Source organism: Primulina tabacum, chromosome 16 (genome assembly GCF_025594145.1).
Source record: "Primulina tabacum isolate GXHZ01 chromosome 16, ASM2559414v2, whole genome shotgun sequence".
Classification (NCBI taxonomy): domain Eukaryota; kingdom Viridiplantae; phylum Streptophyta; class Magnoliopsida; order Lamiales; family Gesneriaceae; genus Primulina; species Primulina tabacum.
Window position 1 is genome coordinate 33139529 of NC_134565.1, and position 13224 is coordinate 33152752.

Consider the following 13224-nt stretch of genomic DNA (forward strand, 5'->3'; position numbering starts at 1 on the left):
CGTAGTCGACCAAATAAAACATGGTCGACCATAAAATCATTACTTTTTATGGTCGAAAACAAACAACGTCTACTTTGTATGGTCGACCATGGTGGAAAACCATGGTCGATTACGCACACACACGCATCAAACATAACTAAAAAATACGACTAAAATTCAGAATAAACATATCGAAATAAACGCGAAAATTACCACATTTTCGTCTGCCATTCTTTCGGTTGAGATTTTGAAGAGTCGATGGAGACGTTTTTCCAGGAACGGAGTGTTTAGAGTTCGGAATAGGGTCTTGCTGGTTTTTGGCAAAAGAGTGCGTTTAATCGTGTGTTTCACAGATTTTAAACTTAAAACACAAGGGCATAAAAGTAATTTTCATTACGGATCCTTTTTTTGAAAAAACCACAACAGTCCCAAAACGCTTCACCGATCTTCCGTCGCATTGCAGCCGAACGGTAGTAGAACATGTATACACGGCTTGTACTACACACTCGCGCATACTTTTTCACTCACAGTTTCACGCTTATAAATGTGTTTCATGATATTGGGTCAGAGTTTTTTTTATTGTTGAATTTCTGTTTTAATCTCGTTGGATTTCATATATTTGATGGAATGGGGGAACTTTTATTCGCATATGCTCGGATTATGTGGTATATTTACCGTGTGCATGGTAGCACATTTGATTGAAAACCTTGTGTTTCCTTTATATTGTTTTTTTATTTTTTCCCTTCTTCTTTTTGCAGATTACCTGGGCTCAAAGCTATATGCATCGAAACAAAACCTGTAGATAAAAAAGTAGTGGTTTATATTGTGCCCCCGGACCAGGTAACAAACTTTGTTGGATTAGGAGGTTTTTCAGGATTTGGGAACATGCATACGATGTATGGACCTTATGGATCGGGTCTGACTGAATCCAGGATTTCAGTTGGGATGGGGGTGAGGCCAGAAAAGAAGGGTGGTTTGATAAATGTATGGATACAAACTCAAATTTAGGAAAAATACAGAAATATTTAAAACTTTTTTGTTATAATTCCAATGTTGAATTCTTCTCACTGTCTTTGTTTTTCTCGTCTGCATTGAGCATCAGCTCCAAGTTATAGTTGCGTCATATCATTTGTTCTATTTCTATTATCACACCAACTTTATTACGATGCAATATGTTAGGACATGATTCAAATTTTTATTTAAGATAAGTATAATCTGAATTTTGTTGCATTAATGCATTCACGCAGAGACTAACTTGTTGATGTTTTATAATAATAAGATTATCCTGGCCTGAACTAACACAGTAAATACTTCGTAGGGTTTCCCATTCACAAGAACTCTGTGCTTCACTGGATTATATCTATCGTGAATCTCTTCCCATGAATAATTGTCCTTCATCCCTTATAATTCATCAAGAATAAAGTGGAGTACATTTTAGGCATGTTAAGAGTTACTTTGATCATGAATCAGACGTTACCATTGTCCCCTTGTTCTTATTCTCGACCCATAACTACAAGCATTCAGCCTTCAGGAAAATGAGCTAATCTCATCATTAGGTAAGAAATTAAAAGAGAGACATGTTTCGAACCTCTTGCACATGGATTTTATCTTTTTGTGATGAATGCCATCATTTTACTAAATCTGTCTCTATTCAAGTCCAAGTTGCTATATTGGGTTAAATCATTCTGCAGCTGCTTCGCTAAACCAGTTGTGAGCCATTTTGTTGTTATTGCCCCTGCTGTAAACGCAATTCTATGCATGTTATAGTAGTCAAGTCTCTGTTTAGTTCTCGTCTATCTTTCCTTTCCTTCTGACCAACTTGCTCGCTGGAAAATGCAATCTGGCGATAAGTGGGCGGGGAGCTCTTGTTCTCCTGTCAAATCCCCTAACACAGACAAACCCTGAAAAAATGACGGACGAGGACGATGTAAAGTAGGTAAACAAGTTGTGTGAGGTATTATGATGTACAATAAATATAAAAGAATACAAACTTTGCTTTCGTGAAAGGGTATTATTTTGAGACAAAGTTATGTCATCCTGTGGCTTTTCACATTTGAATCGGCTAAATACCTGTTTTGTATCATGTCTATTATTGTTTTGACTTGTCAAATCGTGTTGGTTATGAACTTCTTTGTATGAGAATTGCTTAACAGACACCTCTGGCTAAAAATTTTATGGCAGAGTTCGGAAAAGACTGGCACTGGAGATGATGGGGCTAGAAAAATAAGCAATAAAAAAGATAGAGATGACGAATAATGAGGTAATCCAGTTGTCTTGGAGTAAAGTGTTTTTTGAATGAGTATAGAGTTTTATCATGTTATATCCTAAATTTACAGTGGCATATGAAGGTATTCGATAGAAGCTGACACTCATTGCAGCTGAGAGATAGTGATATCCCCAAGCTTCTACCCTTTCTATTTTCATAAAAGATGTGGTTTATATCTTAACTTTGGGTATAAAAAAAGTCTGCTTTTATTTTTATTCATTTATTATATTATGTTTTTCTTCATTAATAATCATCATATAAGATGGCCGAAAAGTTTAGTATGGCTCCAATAATAATCCTATTCAGACGTGAAGCTGACTACTTATACTGTATCCCATGTTTGCATCTTAAAATATAAGGTGTTACGGGAACAGCTAAAATAAGGATAGTCAAATATCTGAACATACCTCTCCAAAAGCAATGTTGGATGCCTTCTGTCGACAGGCCTACTAAACAGTAAGAGATATCATGATGAAATCTTTTGAAAAGTTGTACTATGTCCAGTACTCAGTGTTTTGCACTCTACCTTTAAAAATTGTTGGTATTGATGTCCCAAAGTACACAGTTCTCCTCGGCATGTTCCATAACCACTCTCTTGGAACATCCATTGGATTGAGGCTACTTTCATGGTCAGAAAATACCTGCAGACAACAAATTTGAAGTTTATATCGGTTTGAACATGACTTCATGGATCACTAACGAACGAAAAACTTGATTCTTCATTACCTCGTTCACTTGGAAGTATGTGCCATTTAGAGGAAAACTTCCTCTCATGGCGGTCCTGCATGGTACCTGTTATGCTTTCTAATGTTAGATTTGCTTAATTGGCTAGGGAATTTTATTTTTCAATTTTATTATGCCACAGATATTGTTTTATAATAGTATTGTTCATACCAGAAGAGTTCCCCTGACAGTTTGAGAGTCTGCTTCACGTATACTATTGCATGATGAACAAGTTTCTTCAGTGCATAGTTTCTTGGAGTCTCGGAAGCTACACCGCCTCTTTGGTGGTTCAATAGAGTCTAGAGTTTCGCCTGATATGAAATATTGGTAGACCTATTCAGTTTATAATGCAACTCTCGATGACTTCAAAATCAATTTACCTTTTCTCGGAAATTGCTCATTAGACAAGATATGTGATCACATTTCTTACATTGCAGGCTGGAAGTTTTTAATCGGTTTATTGTGTTTTCATACCTGGTGTCCATATTGCAAGTAAGTAAGGGGAAGGATCATCTTGTTCTCGTTTGTCCATCTGTATATTCAGAAATTATAATTAGTCAAGGAAGGAAGGTGTACTGATTACACATCTTTTGAGTTGAAACAAGCTCATAGAATATCACTAACCCCTTCAAGGAGAGGGTGTGAATCTGGAAGCTCATAGCTGTAAAAAGACTTAATGGGTCAGTCAACTCAAAGCATACAAGAATTGTTTCAAAAATCCCACATGACTGATTCGTGAATTTTATGGTGGTCTAATGTGCTGCAAACATGTTAATCAATTTATAATAATGAGAGTCTTACTTACACTTGATGTTCTGTTCTTAGTTGGCTCACATTTTTAAGTTTGGGAAAGGGGATGGAAGCATCTTGCAAATTTAAAGCTACCAAGGCTTTTGACATATATTTCTCCTGAAGTTCTGCATTTTGCTGCATTATTTTCTGCAAATTATGATTGAACTCTTCCATATTGAGTTGGATAGTAGGGATTTCACCAAGATCTTCGTGGAAAGGGTTCTCGATGTCAAATTCTGGAACTTGCACATGCTCTGGTTCTGGAGTTACTGGCACTTCAATAATAGGCTCTGGTGTAGTTGGTTCTTCGATAATGGGTTGAGTGTTGCTAACTTTCAATTCAGCATCATTCTGATTAACTTGAAGTGAAGGCAATTGCAAGGTATTCATTCCTCCAGTTGACTTTTGATCTGCTCCTTCGTTTTTTGCTGCACTCACAATGTTTTTCTCTTCTGGTGCTGGTAAACCAAGTCTCGCACTGCATCATTCATCAGATTCCACCAATTGGCATTATATGTCAAAAACATCATCATGTTATTACCTACTTACAAGTATAGATGCAAACAAGTTGAGTTGGGGCCGAGCTTGTAAAGTTTTCTGACAAGAGTTCTAGTTGGTTGGTACAAACTCATGTATAATCTTTCTATTTTCTTTGTTTAAGAATGCATTGCCTTGACAAAATAAATGTACATTGATTTTACATTTTATGTTGAATGCTATATAACATGGTTATGAGTTTGTTTTACTGATAATTGTTACTCTTTATTCTATGTTATCATATCATAAAAATATAAAACATGCTTATAAGCGTTTGTTTTACTAATAAATATGAACCTTTATATTAGTATATTATTAAAAAGAGTAAAATGAATCACTAAAGCCTTGTGAATCTAAGTTGTGACCGTTTGAATTCTCGTGATTCGTCTAGAGCTGAACAATCGACTTAAGCTTGTAACACCGGATCATCTTAGGTTGCACTTTCACTTTCGAAGGGGTCTAACATTTATGTTTGATGAAAGTTCAAGGCAGTTTCGATTGCTTATCTACATTTATTTTGTCACCCGTTTTTAATTATTAAAAATAGGTTTAAATTTATTTTGATGCTATGCATGTGATCCTTGTCCCAAATACATAACTTCAAGAGGAGCAATTATCACACTCAAATAAATATAGTGGTTCAGCTGAAATAAGTATTAAATGATGGATAACCTTGCAAATGCACTAGCAAAATGTCTGCATTCTCCCCTCATTGGACATGCATTGCAATTTGGCTTATTCTTTGTGCAGAATACCTGACAAAACATGTTTTTAGCTTCAGATTTGCATGCCACATCAGCTTTCTGGTCAAATGTAGTACCTAAGACACATATCTGAACAATAATGCCATACCTTTCCAAAAGTAATCATTTGGTAATGCAGCTCATATCTGTAATGAAAAGGCTAAATTAGATCATAGAAATGATGACGACTTGGAATATTTGGTGAATAAAAATTTCTTTTGGTGCATTCATGTACAGAAATTTTATTTACAGTGTTCTTTGATCAAGTTTGCATAGCCTAGGCCACAAATATTTTTGTATGGACTCCAGCACCGGGTACCTACACAAAGAAACAACATATCAATTCCGTAAAGCTAGTCATCGCTATCGGAAGGTAAAACAGACGTGCTTACAGTTCTAGCAGGTGCAGCTGAAGTGACTCAGGCAATGGCTGAAGAGGAACCCACCCTAGTCGTACCGATATACGCCCGACATTGGTGTCAACCTTTGTGAGGGCAGGAGAGGCACCGTGTCAGTAAATCCATATCAAGGAAAAGAACTATAAGCAAGTTTAATCTTACAGGAAAGGCAAGTTGATGAAGTGTCAGAAGCCGCACACACTCTACACTCTTCAAACCTAATCCCTGAATGCTCAGCAGATACTCTCTGTAGAAAGTTAAAAAATGTGTTATACCTAAGACTTGATACTTATAAATGCCAGTTGGGAGCTCTTGTGGCTTACTTTGCTTTGTCTGGTGGAATGTCCCTCAGCCATTCCAGATCAGTGCTTCCATGATCCTTAACAATGCGATTGAGGAATCCCTACACAGTCATTGCAAAATGATCATTATTTGGTGGCAAGGGATTTCTGGATGCCTGAGGAATAAATACGTAATCATATTAAATTAAAAGATCTGAAGTTCTGTAGAAAACTCAACCGCAGACCTTGATTCTTTGTGCTAGCATGTTGTTCATTCCTCTGTCTTTGATAATTTTGGCAATCTCATTAACATCTGCACATCTAACAGCATCCCAATCCACAGAGTCCAATCTGTCGTCCAGTTTCTCCCTTATTTTGCTTCCTACCTGTGCTTGTTTTCTCAACCCATCCCAGTCAACTGGGTTCCGTTTCTCTTTTCCTATTCTTCCTTTTTTTACTTTTTGTCCATTAAATAACTTGCTAGGATGATAATCAGGGTCGTATGGATTTGAGTTAACTTTCTTATGGTCAGACATTTTGGATTGATCGATTTTGCTACTACCACCTGCAACATCCATCAAATTTTGTGGACTGATTGTTACTGGTTCTTGGTCTCCCTTTACACGTGAAGTATAGTTATATGACATAATAGGTTTTGCAGGGGATGTAAAATGATTCTCATTTTGCAAGTTTTGGGTCAACCTTTCTGACTGTACTTCTCCACTTGCATCCAACATTTTCCCATGACTGCCTTTTTCAGACATACCGTGGAGCATTGTTCCGGCCATCTGTAACAGCTTGACAAAAGAAGTAGCGCTGGAGAACTTATTTAGTTTAACTTCAGCAGCAGGCTCTTCTTCCGAGGTGCTCAATAAGTAAGATTCAGTTATTTGGCTGGTTGGTACAATGGGGGAATCAATGGAGTTCTGAGAAGAAATGACTGAAGTCTGAGAAGAAAGTGCATCATCCGATTCTCTTTGGACCCCTCTCAAGCTCATTGACTTGATTGTGATAGATTCATCAGACACAACTGAACCATTTGTGGAGATTTCTGAAAATAGGCCTCTGGAGTCTTCATGTGGGATAATGTCGACAAAAATCTTCTCAGGGGGATCAACAGTGTTCACTGTCTTGATATCATCATAGTCAAAATCCTGAAGTATCTCAGGATCCCCTCCACTAATTGGCTTATTTAACAATGGTGTGTTTGATATAAATATTTCCCCAGGATCCAGTACACATGCCTTAGGTTCTTCAACCTTTATAGTCATTTTCTCGTCATATAATTCTGAAAGGTTGGTCTTTGACTTGAAGGGGAAATGTGCAGCAAGAGACATGAAGGCAGAACTGAAAAACTCAATTACATTCAAATTATCGCTTGAAAATTGAGGAGCTTAGATGTATGGAAACATTTGACTGAATTTCAAATAAAAAAATCAATCTACCTGGATAGATGATCTGAAACATTTTGAGTGAGAAAAACACCAATTACAGAGTCAACAACAGACCCCTTCCATGGTGAAAAGCGTCTGTCTCCTGTTATGAAACTTTTCACAATTTTATATTGTTTTAAAATTGTGAAAGAATTGACCCGCTGACATTATGTTAGATACTTTATAAATGCAGCAGAGGATTAGAGTTCTCAGGCTACAGGAAGCAGATTTACAAAATGTATGGATATAAGTTTATATGCATCTCTTTCATTAAGGGTCAGAATATTTGTAATAGAAAGGAAGCAGCACTATTTTTAAGACATCATTTACTCATATGCATGCTTTTGTTTCATCTAGTTCTTGTTACATCCAGATGCAGGTTCAGCTTGTGCTGACTCGCTATTTGTAAGTTTCACACTGATAGTCAGCCATTTTTTAGCTAACAGCTTCTATTAATTTCTTGTTGTACTGGTTGAGGGAAAGGTTTTTTGCGTGTTAAAATATCTCGCCTAACCTAGTTTTAACTGGAGCGTGGTAAGAGAAGGATTTTGGTAACAGAAATAGATAGCACTGAGCAATGTTTTAGGTATAACTGTTTATCTTAATTTTATCCAGACTACTTTGGAAATGCATTTTCCTTCACGTATAGAGCCAATCATATGTTTGTCTAGTGTACATTTTGGCCCAGCAAGCCCTCTCATGATTAGACACGTGATTTTATGCCAGAAGAAGTGTTTATTTATTAGTCTATGTATATGCGTGCAGACATGCCAAACCAAGTAGCTAAAAAAAATAGAATACTGGGTTACTTTTTCGGACTGGCTAATTCAGATTATCAGTATGGCATCATTTCTACTAAATTCTATGCGAGATATCATTCAGATTTATCTGTGGGCTCCACCACTGAAGAACCAGTGACATGCCAATTTTATCACATCTATAAGGGAAACTTGATAAATGTTCATATACCTTGTATAAGATGCATCCGGGCTATAAATGAGTCTGCTCTTCCATTAAATACTCTTCTTTCTTCTTCCCACCATTTTGTATTTTCTTCATCCGTTCCATCAATGCCTTCACTGTTTATATTATCTAACAATAGTTTCCACACTCTCGTTGTCTCATCATCAAGGGCCACTTTAGGCCGATGATGTCTTCTTTTAACTTGATCAAGTAAACTAACAAATGGGACAACTGCTCCACCACTTTGATATGGAACAAGGGCATAGTTCTCTTCATGTTGAAGATTGTGAATGACAAGTGCCTTCTCTTTTTGAGCTGATGTTAGATCAAACTGTTTAAGTTTCTCAATGACCGAATCAATCAGAGACGTGCGTTTCCACGTTATAGTAAAGAGTGGTCCTGGGTCCAATGATGCAAACAAGTCAAAATATATCCACATTCCAAAGTTGTCTTGTAGAAAGTATTTAAAGTAGGTTTTACCGTTGGGGTTGCAGGTGAATTTTTGTTGATTAGAAATATTTTTTATTGTTGAATTGATAAGCATGCTTCGCTTCGACCTCTTCTTTTTTGTCATCGTTGGGCAGATGTCAGCTGTCAAGGCTTCCATGCATGACTGTTTCTCCATCAAGTTTCCTATTTTCCGATTTATTCTTGATATTGATGCAGCGTTACATGAAGAAGCTGGTAGTTCTTTGCAAACTTTTATCAAGGAAGCTAACTTCTGTACTCGAGCAGGGCCTTTAGATCTCTTTTTCTTAATCCACTCCGTAGGTCCCAAAGCTAACCTGCATTTAGATATCTGCTCTTTACTCAGAGTTTTATCATTTGCAGGGTAATGTTTTTTTGGATAAACGGCTCTACTTTGAGAAACGAAAGATCCCTGACAAGATTTTGATGTGTATAGCGTTCTCCAAGAATCGTCAAGAGGTTGATTTCCCAGTTTCACATAAGTGTTTGAGGTGGTCATTGTACAGTGCAAGCCGGGCTTTGGCCTATTTTGACTATTGTCGGTTCTCTTTTTCTTGTAAATTGCTGGGAAATGCATTGTGGTAGTGCTGTCATTGTTATCTGCATTTTGTGATGACATAGAAAAGTGCGACAGCAGGGAATTGTAAAATGCACTGTTGCTGAGTTCTGTTTCAGGAGCCATACTCGTGTATTGTCTTTTTACGCCTCCAGCTTGTCTTTCCCCTTTCATGCATGTGCTTCTACAGTTGGAATCACTTGGACTCTTAGGTGTCCAGCAGTCACTGGGTTTCAGAGTTACCTCTGCAGTAATCTCCTCTTTGTCAGGTGTCGCATCTGAGAATACTATTTGGCACTTCCCTCTGGTACATATATTCCAGTTTGTAAGGTTGTGGTCATCCAAAGAATCCATCTTCGTATGAGGTGATAGGTTTGGGATTTCTCTATTGGGTCTTGAAAGATATTCTTCCAGTAAATGATCAGAAGAACTTGTAAGTTCATAAGCATCCATGTGATTTTTCTTTATCGCTAATTCCATCTCTTCTTGCAATTCCATATCACTGTTTGCAGATGAACAACATGGGGAGCTTTCTTCTCTTACTAGGTTTTCCAAGTCAAAATTCAGAGATCTTCTGCATGAACTTCTGGTTTGATCGATGGATTTTAGGCTTCTTATTTTTGGCGTACTACTCTTCATTTTAGGTTCAGGTTTGTCAATTCCTTTTGTTCTCCCATACTCCCTCCTTCTGCCTGGGGTATTCTTAGAATTAGGAACCTCGTCACTTGAATCTGTGCCACTGCTTTCCCCTTCTGATGGAAAGTCATGAGTAATGCTTGCTCTTTTTCTTTGATTACACTTCTCGACTCTTTTGGGAATAATAGGTCTTTCTTTATTTGGTTTAGGAGTACGTTTAGGTTGGGCTTCTCTTACGACTTTGGGCCGGTGCTTTCTCCTCCTTGGCCTTTGCTGTGGTGTTTTGGTCAAGTTAGCTTCCTTGTTGCCTCCCTTGTCAGGCTTGTGATTCTCTTGCAATTGGGTGGACGTGGTGGCGCACAACCTGTCAACATCCAACTTAGAGTTCTTTACTTTCTTGCGAAGTTGCCTTACTTCATCATTAGAAATTTTGTTCTCTTGTGAATCCTTTTCCACTGGTAGTTCATCTATGTTTGAATCCAACACAACATATTTCTGCATGTACTCCGCTTTATTGGTCTTCTCTGGTGTTATAGGTTCAAACTGGCCTGACTTCCTGTTGATAAATGATGTATCTTTAATCATTATTGGTGATGAATTTAGGTCGAAAAGGATCCGAGAAGGGCTGGAAGTTCCATCTGCTGGTAATAAGAACATATTAAAATATTAGTTCAAGGAAAATACAAAAATACCTCACGCATGCATCCCTGGCAGACCTTTTTCATATTCTTAGTTTCCTATATATTATCAGTTTCTCATTCCAATTCATCTTCTTTATTTCTTGCTTAATGGTCAAGGTCCTCAAGGACATAAGGAGAAACAAGCGGCATCAGGTTCCGACCTCTACATTCTCAACTTTTATCACCAACATTTGTTATTCAAAACTGCATTTTCGCAACAGTTGCTATCAACACTCAAAGCTGTACATGAATTCCCGGAAAAAAACAGGATATGTGACGTACCCTTGAGAGTATCCGGCATGCTATTGGATTCAGCTACAACTTTGGCTTCATGCTGATTGTCTAAATCTCCAACCGAAGTATTTCCTGCGCTCATTTTGAAGTATTTACCTTCAATCTGAGGGTCAAAATAGGGAGCCGAAAGGCTTGTCGCCATAAAATAATTCTGTGAGACTGCATTGTCTGCCACAATCTTTGCTGGAGCCAAGAGATTGCCAAAAGGTGTGGTCCATTTGCCGGCGTCTTTAACCGAAATTCCACTGTATTTGCATAAATCCTCTTCATAAAAATGGGAATTCACTGCATTGTGCGGTTGGCAAAAGTTGAAGCCACAGACGTCATCCACACGAGGACGGGCAATGGTGGCTTCACTTGCTTGCCAGGTGGTGAAACTGCATGAATTGTCCCGATGAAGACAGGAATCAGGTGCGGCTTCATCCACTTGCCAAGCCTCGAAACCACCTCCGACCTTGAAATTCATCCCACAAGATTCAGAGCATGCAGGTACTAAATGACATTGTATTTCTTGCAAATAATCCCCCAATAACCTTCCTGGTTCGGAACAATTTGGTCGGTTAACGTGGTTATCCGGACTCGATCTTTCTGTCATCGGCCTATTCGTCTGAACTAAGTGATTTTCTTGCCAATTGTCACAGATCAACTGCTGCCCTGTCAAATGCAGCTTTGCTGGGGTTGACGGAATCCAAGAACCAACATTGATATCGGTTAAATGCGGAGTTGTTTCCTCTTTTCTTTCAGCCATCCCTCCGGTGTGGCACTGACCCAGGCAAAACTTCTATTTTTTCCTGATAAATTTTTTTGAGTAATTTATTCTGCGTCAACTGCATTTCATGGCATATTATGAGAAAAAATTGACAAAATTAAATCTACATCAGAACAAGGAACTGGAAAAGGAGAGAATTAATCGAAGAAAACTGCCATTTTTATGAAAGTACTAGCTTTTCAAATTCATACCAACTAATCACAATTGGTGACTGACCTTTCTCAAACAAGTGAACATAGGAATCTTCAGTTTTCCTCCACGGTAGAGGCAGTAACAGGCGCTGTTAAATTAACATAGTTCCTTAATTTCCTCAGCCTACAGCAAAGCCTTTTCACCCAAGCTACAAGGTCATTTCACAAATTTAAGTGGAAAATAAATAAAAAAATTTCAATCTCCCAAACAAAGCGGACCAGTGTAGATGAAAAAAATGAGAAATTTAGAGCGATTTGGGAACCATTTAGTGAATTGAACTCACCCTAGTTGTAGGATTTCAGGTCAAGATCTCATGAAGCGGTGGAAGCTAAATCAAAGCGTTGGGCTGTTTTTTTTTCCTGAAGCAGTGGTGAGAGAAAGCAGGAAAGTAAACAGATGGAAAGACCACTGTTTTTATTCATTTAGAGGGAGAATCTTTGTGCTGGTAACTCTTTCCCGGTAAAACTCACGCATCATCATCCAATAATAAGCTTCAGTGCTAATTTTATTTTCAAGGATTATAAGTTAATTTTGTTCTTTATAATACCTATTTTTTCATATATATATATAGAGGGAACTTGCATTTGATTCATTAAATTAAAATCACTATTACATACAAAACGATAGTAGTTTACATTTGGTTTAGCCAAATATAAGGTTTCAACTTGTCATATACTTAATAATATTTTTTTATTACGTAAGAACTCGTGGTCACTACTTTTTGGAGCGTATTGGATAAACTTTCGGGTTAACGCGATAACTTACAAATTACACTAGCTAGATAAACTGTACTTAGTAAGTCATGTACGACAATGCTTATCCGAGAAGGTCTCGAGAAGATAAATGAAACTTTTGACTATTGTCAAGAGATTACTTATTCATCAATTCAGACATCTTATTTGGACATTTAATAATTTATTAGTATATCTTAAAGTGAATAATGTGATTTAGGCAATTTTGTTCACAGTAAGGGAGATTTTGTATGGCATGAGAGGGCAAAGAAGAATTGTCACACGGTTATGATGTACTGAATAAAGCTGCTGAATGAGCATTTACAGTGGACCATTGGATTGGAGAATAAGTTGAGATGGCAGTCTCAATGCAAAAGAAGAGGTTTAAATGGACTGCACTCACTTGTATTTTTCTGTTAAGACTGTTAGGTTTGCGAGAAATGCGTGATGGTTGAGGTTTGGGTTCAGTGAAAAGATTGTTTAACGACAAGGGTTCCGTCAAATAGGTGATGTCATGATAAGTAATAAATTAATAATAAATAGGCTTTGAAAACACAAGTGTTGGTTTTAAAAATATTCTGTTTGGTTTTATATTTGGGTAATTTGTAGAAAAATACATCTGTCAATCATTTTTTTAAGATTCAGTATCTATCAATTTTTTTTTTGTATTTTAATACTTGACAAGTGACCAACTTAGTTTTTACTACATGTTTCAAGCATTTTTACTTTTTTACCCTTTTTAATTAATAAAAAAGTATATAAATCTCTATTTTTGTTGGTCTA

General features: G+C 37.2%; 1 protein-coding gene and 1 long non-coding RNA gene across 5 annotated transcripts; one reads left to right on the plus strand and one right to left on the minus strand.

Moving 5' to 3' along the window:
* The first annotated feature begins 405 nt into the window (after positions 1–405).
* On the plus strand, positions 406–2646 carry LOC142528875 (uncharacterized). Of its 2 annotated transcripts, none has more exons than XR_012815780.1 (3): positions 406–449; positions 738–819; positions 2161–2646. It is a non-coding gene; the product is annotated as an uncharacterized LOC142528875 (long non-coding RNA). The 2 variants fall into 2 exon arrangements; XR_012815781.1 differs by having other exon boundaries at positions 407–461.
* LOC142528873 (DNA glycosylase/AP lyase ROS1-like) lies at positions 1506–11497 on the minus strand. Of its 3 annotated transcripts, none has more exons than XM_075634133.1 (19): positions 10738–11497; positions 8596–10413; positions 8122–8514; positions 7165–7255; positions 5965–7066; positions 5762–5841; positions 5601–5685; positions 5433–5524; positions 5291–5359; positions 5150–5186; positions 4970–5052; positions 3774–4238; positions 3593–3629; positions 3443–3500; positions 3140–3279; positions 2972–3037; positions 2772–2886; positions 2653–2694; positions 1506–1880 (listed from the first exon to the last, which is right to left on the minus strand). In XM_075634133.1, the coding sequence occupies exons 1-19, from the start codon at positions 11495–11497 to the stop codon at positions 1762–1764; spliced, it is 5652 nt and encodes a 1883-aa protein (XP_075490248.1). In that variant the 3' UTR covers positions 1506–1761. The 3 variants fall into 3 exon arrangements, with proteins under 3 accessions (XP_075490248.1, XP_075490247.1, XP_075490246.1); XM_075634132.1 differs by having other exon boundaries at positions 2653–2691; positions 8596–10416; XM_075634131.1 differs by having other exon boundaries at positions 8596–10416.
* Between the last annotated feature and the right edge of the window lie 1727 nt (positions 11498–13224).